The 19,124-nt window shown below is 37.1% G+C and overlaps 2 protein-coding genes across 2 annotated transcripts; both read right to left on the reverse strand.

The window, feature by feature from the left end:
* Positions 1-7,464: 7,464 nt before the first annotated feature.
* Positions 7,465-8,409, reverse strand: LOC143389295 (olfactory receptor 6B9-like). Its single transcript, XM_076842450.2, has one exon. It carries the CDS (start codon positions 8,407-8,409, stop codon positions 7,465-7,467), a length of 945 nt encoding a protein of 314 aa, XP_076698565.1.
* An 8,481-nt stretch (positions 8,410-16,890) lies between these two features.
* LOC143389306 (olfactory receptor 6B9-like) lies at positions 16,891-17,835 on the reverse strand. The gene has a single exon (XM_076842456.2). It carries the CDS (start codon positions 17,833-17,835, stop codon positions 16,891-16,893), a length of 945 nt encoding a protein of 314 aa, XP_076698571.1.
* Between the last annotated feature and the right edge of the window lie 1,289 nt (positions 17,836-19,124).

Genomic DNA, 19,124 nt, shown 5'->3' on the forward strand with positions numbered 1-19,124 from the left:
ACATAGATATACACAATTACCCTTTGTCAACTAAAAATAAAATTCAGAACATAAAAATCCAAAGAATCTTAGCTAAATGCATCGGACAGGAACTAAAATTAAAGCCTTTGCCCTATAGTTTAAAGCTTTCTAATCTTGGCATTTGAGAAAGTTTTGAAATAGATATGAAAAGCTAAGCAATGACATTTGTCCCAGCCACAGAACTAAAACTTGAAAGAGCTGGAAAGAACAGTTTCTGGATATACCAGGAAGTTTTGAAGGTGTCTGTCATTACTATGACTATAGACTAAGAGCATCATATATATTAAGACAAGAAAGTATTTAAAAATATTTATTGGCCACAGAATATATAACAACTGGAGGTTATTTTTAAGGAACTGAGTCATAAACATATAACAAAAGAAACTTATAATATAGAATAAGAAATAATGTGTTTATTCAAATCATTATCAGTACAAGGAAGAGTTTGGAAGAGTAATGAACCAAGAGACTGTAACTTTGAACAGGAATTAAGCACAGCCAGAAATCCTTGCTTCTTGATAGGTTTCAGGATAAACTGGTAAACTGGTTTACAGATTGTGTTGATTTATCCTGGGAAAAAAGAAACAGGATTGTTTCATGAAGAAACTGGGATATATGTTGATCTTTAAAGTACCATGAGGATATTGACAACCTAAACAGACCAATATCAATTGAGGAAATAGAAGAAACCATCAAAAGACTACCAACTAAGAAAAGCCCAGGACCGGATGGGTATACAGCAGAGTTTTACAAAACCTTTAAAGAGGAACTAATACCAATACTTTTCAAGCTATTTCAGGAAATAGAAAAAGAGGGAGAACTTCCAAATTCATTCTATGAGGCCAACATCACCCTGATTTCTAAACCAGACAAAGACACTTCAAAGAAAGAAAACTACAAACCAATATCTCTAATGAACCTAGATGCAAAAATCCTCAATAAACTTCTGGCGAACCGGATACAAAAACATATCAAAAAAATTGTGCACCATGATCAGGTAGGATTTATCCCTGGGATGCAAGGTTGGTTCAATATACGGAAATCAACAAATGTTATTCACCACATCAATAGACTTAAAAATAAGAACCATATGATCATCTCGATAGATGCGGAAAAAGCATTTGACAAAGTACAGCATCCCTTTATGTTCAAAACTCTAGAAAAACTAGGGATAACAGGAACATACCTCAATATTGTTAAAGCAATCTATGCTAAGCCTCAGGCTAGCATCATTCTGAATGGAGAAAAACTGAAGGCATTCCCTCTAAAATCTGGAACAAGATAGGGATGCCCTCTCTCACCACTTCTGTTCAACATAGTTCTCGAATCACTGGCCAGAGCAATTAGACAGATGAAAGAAATTAAAGGAATAAAAATAGGAAAAGAAGAACTCAAATTATCACTATTTGCAGATGACATGATTCTATACCTAGCAGACCCAAAAGGGTCTACAAAGAAACTATTAGAGCTAATAAATGAATTCAGCAAAGTGGCAGGATATAAAATCAACATGCATAAATCAAAGGCATTCCTGTATATCAGCGACAAATCCTCTGAAATGGAAATGAGGACAACCACCCCATTCACAATATCCTCAAAAAAAATAAAATACTTGGGAATCAACCTAACAAAAGAGGTGAAAGACTTATACAATGAAAACTACAGAACCCTAAAGAGAGAAATAGAAGAAGATCTTAGAAGATGGAAAAATATACCCTGCTCATGGATAGAAGAACTAACATCATCAAAATGGCGATATTACCAAAAGTTCTCTATAGGTTTAATGCAATGCCAATCAAAATCCCAACGGCATTTCTTGTAGAAATAGAGAAAGCAATCATGAAATTCATATGGAAAAATAAAAGACCCAGAATAGCAAAAACAATGCTAAGCAGGAAGTGTGAATCAGGCAGTATAGCTATACCAGACTTCAAACTATACTACAGAGCAATAGTAACAAAAACAGCGTGGTACTGGTACCAAAACAGGCGGGTGGACCAATGGTACAGAATAGAGGACACAGAAACCAATCCACAAAATTACAACTATCTTATATTCGATAAAGGGGCTAAAAGCATGCAATGGAAGAAGGATAGCATCTTCAACAAATGGTGTTGGGAAAACTGGAAATCCATATGCAACAAAATGAAACTGAATCCCTTTCTCTAGCCATGCACAAAAGTTAACTCAAAGTGGATCAAGGAACTTGATATCAAATCAGAGACATGGCGTCTGATAGAAGAAAAAGTTGGCTATGATCTACATACTGTGGGGTCGGGCTCCAAATTCCTCAATAGGACACCCATAGCACAAGTGTTAATAACTAGAATCAACAAATGGGACTTACTCAAACTAAACAGTTTTTTCTCAGCAAAAGAAACAATAAGAGAGGTAAATAGGGAGCCTACGTCCTGGGAACAAATCTTTACTCCTCACACTTCAGACAGAGCCCTAATATCCAGAATATACAAAGAACTAAAAAAATTAGACAATAAGATAACAAATAACCCAATCAACAAATGGGCCAAGGACCTGAACAGAAATTTCTCAGAGGAGGACATACAATCAATCAACAAGTATATGAAAATATGCTCACCATCTCTAGCAGTCAGAGAAATGCAAATCAAAACCACCCTAAGATACCATCTCACTCCAGTAAGATTGGCAGCCATTAGGAAGTCAAACAACAACAAGTGCTGGCGAGGATGTGGGGAAAAGGGTACTCTTGTACATTGCTGGTGGGACTGCAAATTGGTGCGGCCAATTAGGAAAGCAGTATGAAGATTTCTTGGAAAGCTGGGAATGGAACCACCATTTGATCCAGCTATTCCCCTACTCGGTCTATTCCCTAAAGACCTAAAAAGAGCACACTATAGGGACACTGCTACATCCATGTTCATAGCAGCACAATTCACAATAGCAAGACTGTGGAACCAACCTAGATGCCCTTCAATAGACGAATGGATAAAAAAAATGTGGCATTTATACACAATGGAGTATTGCTCTGCATTAAGAAATGACAAAATAATAGAATTTGGAGGGAAATGGATGGCATTAGAGCAGATTATGCTAAGTGAAGCTAGCCAATCCCTCAAAAACAAATGCCAAATGTCTTCTTTGATATAAGGAGAGTAACTAAGAACAGAGTAGGGACGAAGAGCATGAGAAAAAGATTAACATTAAACAGGGATGAGAGGTGGGAGGGAAAGGGAGAGAGAAGGGAAATTGCATGTAAATGGAAGGAGACCCTCAGGGGTATACAAAATTATATACAAGAGGAAGTGAGGGGGAAAGGAGGAAAAATATAAGGGGGGAGAAATGAATTACAGTAGAGGAGGTAGAGAGAGAAGAGGGGAGGGGATGGGGGAGGGGGGATAGTAGAGGATAGGAAAGGCAGCAGAATACAACAGACACCAGAATGGCAATATGTAAATCAATGGTTGTGCAACTGATGTGATTCTGCAATCTGTATATGGGGTAAAAATGGGAGTTCATATCCCACTTGAATCAAAGTGTGAAATATAATATATCAAGAACTATGTAATGTTTTGAACAACCTACAATAAAAATTAATTAAAAAAAATTTAAAAAAAGTACCATGAACAATCCTGCCTATCTTGTATTTTATCAAATAATTTACAAGAGCATAAGTCAAGCGCTGTGCGAGATGCTTTCACGTCTATCCATCCTCTTTTAATTTTCATACCAACTTTTGAATGTAGATATTATGGCACACATTTTATGGGTAAGGAAGCTGAAGCTCTAATAACCCATAAAAGACACTAAGGTAATAGAGTTTTAAGCTAAGTATTTGGCTACAAAGCTCATTTACTTTCACAATATTTTCTCCCTTACTCAGTCTCCAATGGGGTAGTTTTAAAAATCAAAATAGGTTGATTGTTAGAAGATTGTAAACCTCAGTGAGTGAATTAGCAGTACCTGGGAAAGCATATTGAGGGAATTCTTCCACAGATCTTAAAATACATCCTGATGTACTCTGATAAGAGATGAAGATCAACTTAAAAAGGAAGAAGCAGGGGAGGGGTTCTCTGTGCAGTAAACTGAAACTTGTTCTGGAGAAACTAAGTGCTTCCTACTGATACCTGTAGGTCTACAATGCATGGCAAATAAGATGGGCACAATATATTTAACACCTGAGTATAAATTTACTGACTGTGTTAGCTCAGACATCTCAAAATCCATTCAATTTGATAATTACATCATACGGGTAGAAGAAAAGTAGAAATTATTTATGGAAAAACTAAATGTGGAACAAAATGTTTGGTAGTATTTTCAAGTTCTGACATATACTTAAGGAGAAAATGGGGTTTTCTTATGCCATGTTACTGATTTCAAAATGTAAACATATGTGAGTTTTTAAAGTGGCATTGTTTATTCTGGGTATGCCCACAATGATTTATTTCAACTTAACTAATAATTGTTGGATTCCATATCAGTCAGGATTCCAGAAAGAAATAGAAAACAATCTCTGATGAAATTTTTGAGGAGAATTGCAGGTTACAACTATCCAGAGGCTGGAAAAGGTGAAAACAGCCAGTCAGAAATATTGAGCCAAGTAAGGACCAGCAGAGCAGAAACCCAGCAACACCTGCAGCCTGAGAAGGGTGAGGGCCAGTAGGGGGTCACTAGGTATTACCAAAGTCACACAAGTCAGCCAGGAAAGAAATGTCTTGCATTCTCTGTTTGCATCCTCCAATTTCCAGCTGGAGCTTCCACCTGGTTAAACCAAATAGAAAGCTAGAGGTCCATAGGATCAATTCCTCTCACCTCCTTAGAGATGGGGTATGCAAAGGAATAAGGGAGTGCAGAGAATAAAAATTGAGGGTCAGGAGTGCAAAGTAGTAACAAGTAGTACAATGCCTATAATATCAAGCACTGTGGAAGCTATTATAGATAAAAATATGAATAAGGTTAATTCCTTCTCTACAGAAACTCACAGTATAGTGGCAAAGTAAAACACATAAACTGATAACTGTCATTAGAGTAAAAAGTTGCTACAGCTGAATATTTAATCAACTCACCTTGCTCCTGCTTCATTTTTTCAGTGACTACTATTTATCTGATAGAAGCACAAGCTGAAGATCTAGTATTTGCAGAAACTAAAAATGCTGTCATAGAACTTATTATATACCCATAAAGTTTATGAGAAAATTTTAATATTGCAAATTTCAATTGGTAAAGATGAATTTTTCTTCTTCATAAAACCCCTTTCTTCCTCATTTCACTTCAAAATGTGCTAATCATCTTTTAATTTTTTGAATATGTTACTATCTCTCTTGACTCTTGGGCCTTCCTCTCCCCACAACCTTGACTCACTGCTACCCACAATTTCTCACTCAACTAAAGCCATAGCCTACATACTACTTATGCTAGAATATTTTCTCTGAGCATCTTGGCCGTCTACCTACCATTTGCTTCCATAATACCTATATTTGTATCATCACACTTATAGCATATAATATATTTGTGCTCTTATCATTCATCTCTAAACTATTCAAAGGAATAATTTTTTTACTTTGTTCACCATTTTGTTCTCAAAGACTATCATGGTAATGGTCTTAGAATAAAGGTAAAATTAAAAGAGGATTATAAAACCACCAATATTATTATTCATATCAATGGTGTTTCATCATCAATAATCCAATGCAATCACAAACACCACTACTACAATGTTGCATGGAAAGGAAACATAAGAAATACTCAGGGCTGGGGATGTGGCTCAAGTGGTAGCGCGCTCGCCTGGCATGCGTGCGGCCCGGGTTCGATCCTCAGCACCACATACAAAGTAAAGATGTTGTGTCTGCCGATAATTAAAAAATAAATATTAAAATTCTCTCTCTCTCTCTCTCTCTCCCTCTCTCTAAAAAAAAAGAAAAGAAATACTCAGTAAATGAATGAATAAGTATGGGAAGAATTGATTTGTTATCACTATTGAAAACTTTAAGAGAGCTAATATCAGAATGGATGTCTCACATTCAGGATAAGTAAAATATAAGGTTTACTTCATGTAGATGGGAAGAGAGAGGATATTATTAAAGTTTATGGATAATAGAATTATTCTAAAATAGATATTATAATAATAACAGAGTATGCAGAGTATGTTCTACTTAAATCATATTGAGAATTCTTAAGTGGTAGAATAGTATAATAAGAGCAATATATAAGAAATTAGCCAAGGTATGTTGAATAACTTTGCAGGTGACTTAGAACAAATAATTTGGGGGTCTCACTTATGCTAGGAATATATAGTTATATATAGGAATATATAGTTAGAATATCTCTTCCTGATTATTTCATCTATATTTAGTCTCAATTTAATGAGGTTTGTAGAATTCTGTCTGCTATACTACAGTTCCTTACCTAGTTAGCAGATGCCTCAATGATGTATAACACTTATTTGTTTTAGGAAATTTTGCATTTGTTTTTCATTAATTTGTATGTAGCATTTATTTTATAATGATATATTGAGAGTTTCAGCTCAGTCCTACATGGAAGTAACAATATCTCATTAGTTTGTTGGTGGTAGCATGATACACCCTGGAAAGCCAAAAGAATTCAAGAACTCAAAAGAAAGAGTCTTAAGAGATACCAACTGCAAATGTGACAGGAACATCAATTATTTCATCTCTTGTGAAACTATGGCTCTCACCTCTGTAATAAGAAATGAGTTTTAATACTCCTAGAAGGAAGCTAAAATTGGAAGAAGGTCATAAAATATCATTATTAATGTCAATAGTATTCCATCATCAACAACCCGAAGTAATCACAACCAGCACTATCACTACACCATTATCAGTTATCACCACATCTATACTTAACAACCGGACTGCTTTCAACACACCAATGTTTGTTAGATAACTTGCCTCCAGAACCACTATCAAAGACTCTTGAGAGGGAGGGAAAGGGGGAAGAGAAAGAGAGAGAGAGAGAGAGAGGGAGAGGGAGAGGGAGAGGGAGAACCTAAAACAGTGGATTTTAGAGTGAGATTTCCTAGGCTTAAATAATGAAATTGATAGTAATTAGGTAACAATCCTAAACAACTTATTTACTCTGTTCTTCGTTTTCCTGATTTGCAATAAAAATAATAAACTCATTAAATTTTACAGGACTAAAATGATTTATTATGATTAAAGTACTAAGAGCAATTGCTTGCACACACTAAATATTTATTGCAATTGTATGATTTCAAGGCACTAATAAATATCTACATTGTTTATCAATAATAGTCCACTGTTAGCATGACAAATATTATGCACAATTTTCTACATTTTCTCCTACAATTTTTCCTTTTTCCTTTTCTCCTGCTGCAATTTCTGTAGGAATCCATATTGTAGAACAGTGCTAGTAATAAGAGAACCATGACAAAATGTCATGGAAGAACATCCTGCATGGGACACTGTATCCTCCTCAAGGTAGCAGAAGTCAGCTGAGCAAGAGGCATTGACCTCCCCCCAAGGTCTTCTTGATAGCATTCTTGACTTCTTGATTCCTTAGACAGTAGATGAAAGGATTTAGCATGGGTGTGAGGACTGCATACACAGCTGAGATTAGTTTGTTGGAATTAAATGATGCAATAGCTCTGGGTCGGACATACATGAAAATCATGGCTGTGTAATAAATTATGACTACAGTGAGGTGGGATGCACAGGTGGAGAAGGCTTTCTTCCTTCCCTGAGTGGAGGGTATACGCAAAATGGTGGACACTATGTAGATATAGGAGAGGACAGTGGTGATGAGAGGAAAAACAAGAATGACAATTGCCAAAGCAAAGTCCACCAACTCGGCTGTGGACATGTCTTTGCATGCCAGTTTGAGGATTGGTGAGATATCACAGAAGAAATGGTTCATGACATTAGAGCCACAGAACGCAACATGTGAGATAAAATAAACTTTGATGACAGAGACTGTAAAACCACTTATATAGGAGAGGGCCATCAGCTGCACACAATAACCTGTGGTCATGATAACTGGATATCGAAGAGGGTGGCAGATGGCCACATAGCGGTCATAGGCCATGGCTGCTAAAAGCACACACTCTGTGCAGGCTAGAGAGATAAAGAAATAGAGCTGGGTCATGCAACCTGTGAAGGAGATGTGCCGTCTCTGCAGGAGGAATCCATCCAGCATCTTGGGGACCGTGACAGAGACATACCAGACCTCCAGGAATGACATGCTACTCAGGAAATAGTACATGGGCTTATGGAGGGAGACTGTGTCCCAAACAGTGAACATGATAACAAGATTCTCTGCTACCACCAACAAGTAGACCATGAGGAAGAGGAAGAAGAGCAGGAGCTGCATCCATGGGGCAGTGGGGAAGCCCACCAGGATGAACTCACTGACCAGAGTGATGTTCATCTGCTGCATGACTGACAGCACTTGGAGGTACTGAAGTCTTCTATGGTAACACCACAAAAATGAAGATGTCTATGGCATCAGACCAAATACCAAAATAAGTCAGCAATTCTGTTTTCCTGCAAATGAAACTCATAAAATAATTTCTGTTAAAGCTACTCTTCTTCAAATGTGATGCAAATGTTTGGTTTTTTTTGTTTTGTTTTGTTTTAACAAAAGCTTCCCTGAATTAAAACACGCTTCCAAACCAATTATTGACGGTGATTGTAACTTACCTATTGACAATAATTGGAATGTCAACATTCATGTCATTCTTTGTTCCGTTATTAATGAAGATAGACCCATTTGATTCCATTGTTGATTCCATGTTGATTCCATTTCTATGTTTAATTAAAAACTTACCAAACAAATATTTATTTCCACCTGAAATAAAACATGGAGGTAAGCATTGGGTCAGAAAATGTTCCAAAAGTTTAATATTTCTGGGATCCCTCCACTTTAATGTTTTGATCCAGCACAATTTCTTCAAATTAGAGTCTGAAGAAATTTTTAAATGACAATAGCTATTGAAAAATTTCATGTATACAAAAACCAGGTCAAGTGCCCCAGCAACATTTGCTTTCCAAGCACACTCCCTTCCTGAATGGAAATTTTTCCCTACTATACTCAATCTCATACACACTCCTTCATGACTGTGGCCCAATTGCTAGAACATTGATTGGCAAATACATGAATATTAATTGAATATGGATTAGCAAGTAAATTAATGAATCCCTTGCAACTTTGATATCCATAGGGAATCATCCAAAGGCAGATGAGAGAGATCACTGGATCTCTACTGGCAAGACAGTATCTATCAGGCATCTTTGACAAATCTAGAGCTTGCATTTCCAGGATACTTTGATAGATCTGAGCCCTGTTCTCCAGCTAACTTGGTAGGTCCTCTTTCTAAAGACCCAGCATTGTCTCAAGCTGAGATCCAAAGAGATGAGGAGGGGCTGGAGAACACACGAGTGCAGCACAGGACAGATGGATATTGTAAAGCTGGAAGGTCATCATGTTTTTTTGAGTTAGCTCAAATATCTTATCAATTCATTTTATTAAAGACCTCCTTAAAGCCTGGCTTTAAAACATTGCTTACTATTTTTGCCAAACTCCTGTCCATGATGTGTTGTTCTCTTTGAACAGAGAATGTGGTAGGCCATTCAGAGTTCACTCTGATATGCCCCCAGCTACAGATTTTCTGGCCATAGTTCTTGGCAAGAGGCTGAAGCATAAAGTGCTGATATATATATATATATATATATATATATATATATATATATATATATATATATATTATTGGCACCACTATCTACTTTCCATAGTTGCATGCATTAGTATGGCTCAGCACTGTTTGCTGGGTAGAAGATTGCCCCTTAATCTCAACCTCCAATCTACATGTTCACCTCTGAGGAAATTGACTAATAAGGAGCTCTTGGCCTAGTTCTTTAATCACTAGCCAAATGCTTTTGATGGAAAAAAGAAACTTGTGTGGTATCAGAGAATAACTAGTTTTTCCTATGACCTAGCCCCATTAGGAGTCATCACCAATACAGAAATTGCTACTCATTAGATCATGTGTTAACAATGCATGACTCCCTCCTCAGCCACACAATTAACCGTATACTCACCTCTGCACAGAAGAGCACTGACTTTAGAGTCAGAACAAGGTTTCAGGTGTTATTTCCATCACCTAGTTGTTGTATCATCGTGAGCAGGTTACTTAAGGAAAGGTACTTCCATCCTATAAAATTGGAACAATTACAATTGGACTGTCTTGTGAGAATGAATATGATGATGCATTGAGATCATTTAACATAGGACTTAATTCATAGTTATTCTCTATAAGTATTAGCTGCTATGTTATGTTACACTTATACAGTTTACTCTATTGTATGTTTTCACTCCTGTGTACCCATACTCTTTTTGCACTTTTCCTGTTATATTCTGGGAGACAAAATGACCCAAATTTGTTAGAGAGTAGGATTATAGCATCTGTAAAAATTTGCAGATCTTTCATGCCTTATTCCTAATTCACTCTAATGAAATATTTTTATTATTCAAGCACCCCCATTTTCTTCAACAAATGTACCTCTAATATTTGCTAGTTTAGAACATGTAGAAATGCAAAATCATCTCTTTCTACTTTCCTTGTTGTAGAAGCAAAAGCACTAAGTTCTGGGCTCTCTGTGGCATCCTAGAAAAAAAAAACTTCATTATGATCTAGGACTTCTTTGTTTGCAGTCCTTAATGTGCTGTCCTAAAGGATCAAAACTCTGATGTCTTCTGGAACAAGAAACATATCCTTCATGCCCCTAACACCCAACAGATTCAGATCTTCCCAAATCTCTCAATTTTGAGTATGGATATACTGGATCTTCATTTCCCATATTATTCCCCCAAATACCCTTTCTGATGTTCAAGAATGGCACCTGCATCCATCTCCCTAAGTTCTTCCTCATCATCTTTGGGGATATCTTCAGGGATCAGTCAATCTTTGTTGGTATCTCCATGCACTCACCAGGTCTATCTGTCCTTACTCTGAGAATGGAAAATTCTTCAGACATTTATACTGATCATGGGAAAGAAAACTGGTCTGCAGATTATCATACTCCCTAGGAAAATCATGACGCATCCTTGCCTGGACTGCATGGTAGGTGTTGCAGCTACAAAGCAAGAAAACAGGAGCAAGGACAAGATAATATATTCACCACTTGCCTACCCTGCCTTTTTTTTCTCCATGTGTTTTCCCTAGGGCCAACTTGTTCTCAGCCTGTCTTGGCTCTAGGGAAACTCAATGTGTATTGCCAAGACTATGTCTAGAGGACCTGGGAAGCTGAATCTCTGGCTACTTATCAATTTCTGTTAAATAATGGATCCTGTTTATTTATACCTCTGAATATGGTGTGGTCCTTTCACTTATCAGTATATGCAAGCTGGTATTATATCAAATTACTCAGAAACCAGAGTAAGAAACCTAAGTGGATTTAAGATAACAGACTTATTTTTTATAGTTATTTTTTATACTTTATATAAAATATGCTTTCTGCTCTTACTGTTGTCTCCCTGTGTACAAACTGCTGTGCTATATGATCCTGGAATAAAATATATAGGTCCTGAGCTCGCCCTAAAATAAAAAGTAAACCATACATTTAGGTGACATGTTCCATAAGACATATATGAACAAAATGCTCTAAGAACTCCAAGGAGAGAAAGATCCTCTATAACTGAAGAACATAGAAAATATTTCTTCAAATAGATGTCATTCCAGACTCATGGAAAGAAAGTATTTGAAAGCAATATGATGATAAGTAATTTTGGGGGGCAGGGATTCTTTTTAGTTATACATAACAGTAGAGTCCATTTTGATAAAATTATACATGCATAGACTATTAGGGCAAATAATTTTAATCTCTACTTCTGGCCCCTGTTCCAGTCCCAACCACCATGCAGGAACCTGAAGCTGGTCCCTACAGCCATATACAGGTACACTACTATCCCCAGACCCCATAACTGGATATATGCATGCTATAGTCCTCCATGCTTATGCCTCTGGTAAGTCCTGGTCCTGCCCACAGTCCTGGTCCTTGATGCTGGAGAAAGATGTAACTCTAAATATTCTAAGAGCCCTCACAGTCACTGTGACCCCTTGTAGTTCTGCAACAAAGGACCTTGCAATTATTGATGTTGCAGATAGCAGCTGCCTGAGCCAACCAGAAACTGCACTCCATTGAACTCAGAGCTACTACACATACTGATATGGGTGGCTTGTGCCACTAGATACAGACCCATAGCTTGTAACATTGTACTTCCTCCAGTAGGAATAATATGTCCTAACCCACAGCCAGTCCACAAAGTCAGGAAGAGGTGGCTACTCATCAAATGTGCAAACAAATTTGCAAAGCTTCAAGAATCATTAGAATTAGGAAAATAGTAAACTATCAAAGAAATGCAACAAATGTCTGGTAACAAACCCCTCAAAAAGAGATACATCAACTGCTTGACAAAAAAAAAAATCACAATAATTGTTCTAAAGATGTTCAGTAAGCTATAAGAGAATACAGATAAATGATTTAATAAAATAAGGAAAATAATAAGGAGAAAAATGAGAGGTTCAAGAAACAGACAAAAACATAAAAAAGAATGAAACAGAAATTTTGAAGATGAATAATACAATGACTGAAATGAAAAATGAAATAAAGGATTCTAATCATAGTCTTGATCATGAAAAAGAAAATCAGCAAATTTGAAGACAGGTCATTTAAAATTATTCAGTCAGAGGAGAAAAGAAAAAGAACAAAAACGAATGAAAAAAGCCTACAGGATTTATGGAACACAATGCAGAGGGGAAACCAGTTTTAATACTATAGTTTAAGAAGAAAGAAAGGAATGAGCAGAAAGTTTATTTAAAGAAAATAATTATTAAAAAAAAAAAAACTTTTCCAAATCTAGTACATGAAGCTCAAAGGTCCCTAAACAAGTTCTTCCCAAAGATGCTTCAATGAGACATAACAATCTGCCATACTCTGAATGTTTATGCTCCCTCTTTCAAATTGATATGTTGAAAACTTAATCACTGGAGTAAACATATTAGGATATGGGGCTTTTGGAGGGTAATTAGATCTTTAAGACTCAGACTTCCTGGATTAATGGGATTAATGTTCTTATCAAAGACACCACAGAAGCCAAGTATGGTGATGCACACCTATAATTCCACCATCTTGGGAGGCTGAGGCAAGAAGATTGAAAATTCAAGGCCAGCCTCAGCAACTTAATGAGGCCCTAAGTAATTTAACAACACAGTCTCAAAAGAAAAAGGGGTTAGGGATGTAGCTCAGCGGTATAACACCCCTGGGTTTAATCTCTAGTACTGTGTGTGCATGTGCGTGCATACACACACACACACACACACACACACACACACACACACAGAAAAGAGGCCACAGACAGCTGCCTCATCCCTTCCACCATGTAAGGACACAGCAAGAAGCATCCTATGTTCACCAGAAAGAAGGGCCTCACCAGACACTGGATCTGCAGCACCTGGATCTTCTTCAGAACTGAAAAATTGTTTTCTGTTATTCACATATTTTGATTATAGTATAATATTAGAGCAACCATAACAGAAAAGGTTTAAACAAGTAGTTAAAAATCAAAGCTGAAGAAAGAAATTTGAAAGCAGCAAGAGAAAAGAGGCTTGTCATATGAAGGAAACCCCTATCAGGAGTTTGATGGACTCCTCAACAGAGACTGGCATTGTAAGTCTGGAGACAGGGGATGGTATGTCCAAAGTACTGAAAGAAAAAGGGCCAACCAAGAATACTTCACACAACGAAGCTATATTTGAGAGATGGAAGAGAGAGAGAAACATTTTTTTTCCTGAAAAACACAAAACAAGTCTTAACAAACTTAAGATAGAAATCATATCAATTTTTAATTTAAAAAAATGTTGTTTTTATTGATGAACCTTTAATCTTTATATGCGGTGCTGAGGATAGAACCCAGTGCCTCACACATGCCAGGTAAGTGCTCTATCACTGAGCCCCAGCACCAGCCCCAAATGTCTTTTTTTTCTAGAATGGTATGAAACTAGAAATTGTACTAGGAAGAAAGTAGAAAACTCACTATGAATGGAAATTAAACAATGTGTTCTTACACTATGGGTAAATGAAGAAATTAAAAAGAAAATAAAAGATATCTTGAGACAAGCAAAAATTATAAGCACAGCATATCAAAAATTAAAAGATGTAACAAAGACAGTTTTGAGAACGATTCATACCAATAAATGCCTATAATATGAAAAAAAGAGAAAGATCACAAAGAAGCAACCTGTCTCTACATCTCAAGGAACTAGAAAGAAAAGCAAACTAACTAAACCTAAAGTCAATAGAAACAAGGAAATAAAAAATCAAAGCAGAAATAAAGGAAATAGAAACTAGAAAAATAATAGAAAAAATCAGTTAAATAAGCATCTGTCAGCAGATTAATGAATAAAGAAAATGTGGTTTATCTGTATCACAGAATAGTATTCACTCTTTAAAAAGGAGAAACTCCTGCCATTTGTGATGACCTGCATCAACAAGAAAACATTATACTAACTGAAATAAGGCAGAAACAAATAGAAACATAGCCTGCTTTCACTTGTCTGCAAAAGCTTAAAAAGTTGTATTCATAGTAACAGAAAGAAGAATAATGGTTACTAGGGACAGGGTACCTGGGAAGAACTAGAGATATTGGCCAAATGGTACAAATTTTCAATTTCAACACAAATAATTTCTGAGGATCTACAGTATAGCATGGTTACTACAGTTAATAGTAATGTATAGTGTACTTGACATTTGCTATTTGAGTCAATACCAAGGGTTCTTAGCATACACACACAAAAGGGTAATTATACAAGGTGATGGGTAAGTTAACTAGCTTGATTGTGGAATCATTTCACAATCTATACATATGTGAAATCATCATTTTGTATGACTAAACTCATTTTGTCCCCAAGTTCCAAATGTGGAACAAGTATAAAGATTTAAATTATGCAACAAATACTCCACTTATAGTAACTTTGAATTAGTTATTATGTTTTTAGAGGCCTATTCTTTTGAGAAGTAATACATGAATGATTAGAGCTTTGAATACATACATATATAATATGAAAAATATATATAAAGGATATATAAGCTCTAGGTTATTATTTTCAACATATTTTAATGCACTAGGTCAATATCATTTAAATATTAGCAGAATTGAAAGTCTGAGACTTAACGAGTTACATAAATGTGATTTTTGTCAAACATATCTCAATAAAGTTGGGTGCTGAAAAGAAAACTGTGGGCAGGTTACATTTACAAATAAACATAAAAAATTCTTAAAAACAAACAACAATGACAAAGAATTCTAAAACTGTTTTGCATTAACTACACAAATATGGAATATTACCTGTGCTAGAATGTAAACCATGACTAGGATGTGATCAATAAGAATGAGGTGAGAAGACTTTCAGTGTAGAGAGACTAGCACAGCAAAGCATGTGGAATAATGAGAGCAAAAGGTGAGAAGAGAGAATCATGAGGCCTCTGCAGAGACTAGAGGTCCTAACCACTGCCTTGGAGTCCAGGAAGTAGGCAGTCACTGAAGGGACACACAATGCCAAAGGATGCACTGTGTGCTCAGAACAGGGGAAGTGGCAGCCTCTCTGTCGATAGAGTTGACCATAGCTTAGGGAGGCCCCAGAGTCTCTGCTACAAATTCTGCCTCAATTAACCATTAAACTCTAGAATTGGTTGCTAGAAGTCTTAAAAGAATGAAGACCCAAGAGCTCCACTTGTGTCTGAGGCAATAGCCAAATGTGGCTGAAATGAGCAAAGGCCTGAGAAAATGAGGAATCCTAGAGGAGATTCCCTCCTCCTCCTCCTCTTCCTCCTCCTCCTCCTCTTCCTCCTCCTCCTCCTCTTCCTCCTCCTCCTCTTCCTCCTCCTCCTCATGAGCTTACTTCCTTCCTCCTCCTCATGAGCTTCCTTCCTTCCTCCTCCTCCTCCTCCTCCTCCTCCTCCTCCTCCTCCTCCTCCTCCTCCTATTATACTCTTTGTCTAAAGGTGAATGGTGAGTTGAACAAATTCTGGGAAGGTTGGGACTGTTGGTCTTCATAAAATGAAACTATGGGGCTGGGGATGTGGCTCAAGAGGTAACGCGCTCACCTAGCGTACGTGCGGCTCGGGTTCAATCCTCAGCACCATATACAAAACAAAAGATGTTGTGCCCACCAATAACTAAAAAATAAATATTAAAAAAAATTCTCTCTCTCTCTCTCTCTCTCTCTCTCTCTCTCTCTCTCTCTCTCTAAAAAAAAAAAAAATGAAACTATGGAACATGACAATCAGGGAGAGCAACTTTGCCCTGAGAAATGATTCTAAGTGAAAACAAGACACTTTCCTTTAGGTCCCTGGGCAAACTTTTAAAAAGTGATAATAATCACAACCTAATATTTATCTGTACAGGTTCGTCATGGGCAAGATATGAAATTAAAGACAAAGAGATAATTAAAATGTACTGTGAAGAAACTGGAAAAGCAAACAAAAGAACTAAGTTTATTCATTTGGTGAGAACTAATAGATATTTTTGAGAACAGGAACTGTATTTTGACACCATGCGTATTTCAAACGTACATTAAATATACAATTATGTATGCAAGCATATGTGTTAAAATTGAATATATTATATTATTATATTGTTTTAAAGTACCTAAGTATCTATGTTGTAAAATGGTTAAAGCATGACTCTTAGTTTATGGTTCAAACAATACTTAGCAAGCGTCTTCCTTTAAAATTTTTTACATACTATAAATTTTTTAGGAATCCAGGTTGTAGAAGAGTGCTAGTAATAAAAAGGACCATGACAAATGTCATGGAAAGAACTTCTGCATGGGACACTGTCTCCTCCTCAAGACAGCAGAGATCAGCTGAGCAGGAGGCATTTGCCTCCCCCCAAGGTCCTCTTGATAGCATTCTTGACTTCCTGGTTCCTTAGACAGTAGATGAAAGGATTTAGCATGGGTGTGAGGACTGCATACACAGCTGAGATTAGTTTGTTGGAATTAAAAGATGCAATAGCTCTTGGCCTGGCATACATGAAAATCATGGCTGTGTAATAAATTATGACTACAGTGAGGTGGGATGCACAGGTGGAGAAGGCCTTTATTCTTCCCTGGGTAGAGGATATACGCAAAATCGTGGACACTATGTAGACATAAGAAAGGACAGTGATGGTGAGAGGGAAGATTAAAATGACAATTGCCAATGCAAAATCCACTAATTCGGCTGTGGACATGTCTTTGCATGCCAGTTTGAGGATTGGTGAGATATCACAGAAAAAGTGGTTCATGACATTGGAGCCGCAGAAGGTGACATGTGAAATGAAATAGACTTTGATCACGGTGATCATGAAGCCAGTCATGTAGGAGAAAGCAACCAGCTGCACACAATAACCTGTGGTCATGATGACTGGATATCGAAGAGGGTGGCAGATGGCCACATAGCGGTCATAGGCCATGGCTGCTAAAAGCACACACTCTGTGCAGGCTAGAGAGATAAAGAAATAGAGCTGGGTCATGCAACCTGTGAAGGAGATGTGCCGTCTCTGCAGGAGGAATCCATCCAGCATCTTGGGGACCGTGACAGAGACATACCAGACCTCCAGGAAAGATAAGCTACTCAGGAAATAGTACATGGGCTTATGGAGGGAGACTGTGTCCCAAACAGTGAACATGATAACAAGATTCTCTGCTACCACCAACAAGTAGACCATGAGGAAGAGGAAGAAGAGCAGGAGCTGCATCCATGGGGCAGTGGGGAAGCCCACCAGGATGAACTCACTGACCAGAGTGATGTTCATCTGCTGCATGACTGACAGCACTTGGAGGTACTGAAGTCTTCTATGGTAACACCACAAAAATGAAGATGTCTATGGCATCAGACCAAATACCAAAGTAAGTTCGCAATTGTGTTTTCCTGTTAATCAGACTCATAAAATAATTTCTGTTAATAGGGACTCTTCTTCAGATTTGAAGCACAAATTTCCATTAACTTTTTTTCTTTTTTTCTTATGAAACTCTTCCTGGATCAAAAATTGCCTTCCACACCAACTCTCACTTACTTGAAGATAATGATTTGAATATCATGATCTATCTCATTCATAGCTCCTTTTCAATAATCATGGACACCATGTCTCTCTGTCTTTCTGTGTCTCTCATTGGTTCAAGGACTTCGATCAATTAGTAACTGTGCACAAGATGTACTCCTTTCTAAAAGAAGCCAAAAGATATCATAGGATCAGATAAAGTTTTAAAAGTTTAGTATTTGAGTGATCTGTTAGCTGACATATTTTGAGCCTGCCTAATTTGTTCAGTGTACAGTGTATGGAAATTTTAAAATAATAATAGCTGTTCAAAAATTCCTTAAATCCAGCATTGACTTCACATCAGTGAATGAAATATGACAAATTTTAATTATCACACATAAAAAGTACCTCATAGTTCGATCCCTACCTACTTCTCCAGTCTCATCTCTCATGACCCTATAAATAATACTCCATGCTCCACACATACTCACCCTTCTTTTGCTCCCCAGGTTTATATGATCTCTTTTGTTCCTGTGGCTTTGCATATATTATTCCCTCCTCCTATTACATCCTTTTCTAATCTTTACCTGGTGATTCAAGGTCCACGATTACATTTAGAAGTCATCTATAAAAACTGGGTCAAGTGCCCCATCAGCATTTGCTTCTCAATGCATGTTCCCCTCCTGCATTGAAATTTTTATCTACTACACTGCAATCTTCCAAAACTCAAGATGCTGCCCTTCATGACTGTGACCAAAATGCCTAGGACAATGACTGGAAAACACACAGATAATGACGGAACGTGGATTAACAAGTGAATCAATGAATCGATTGTAACTTTGGAATCCACAGGAAATAGGTCAGGGACAAAGGAGAGAGATCTTCAGATTTCCCCTGGCAGAAGGCACATGTCCATCAGACTGTACATCATTGACACATTCAGAGTCTGCACTTCCAGTACACTTTTATGACAAACATATATAGAAGGTTTGAGAACACTGTATCTGAGCCCTGCTCTCCATTCACTTATTAGGTCAGATAATGGCTAAATATTAGCCATTATCTCTGACTCT

This window comes from Callospermophilus lateralis, chromosome 2, assembly GCF_048772815.1.
Source record: "Callospermophilus lateralis isolate mCalLat2 chromosome 2, mCalLat2.hap1, whole genome shotgun sequence".
Lineage (NCBI taxonomy): Eukaryota > Metazoa > Chordata > Mammalia > Rodentia > Sciuridae > Callospermophilus > Callospermophilus lateralis.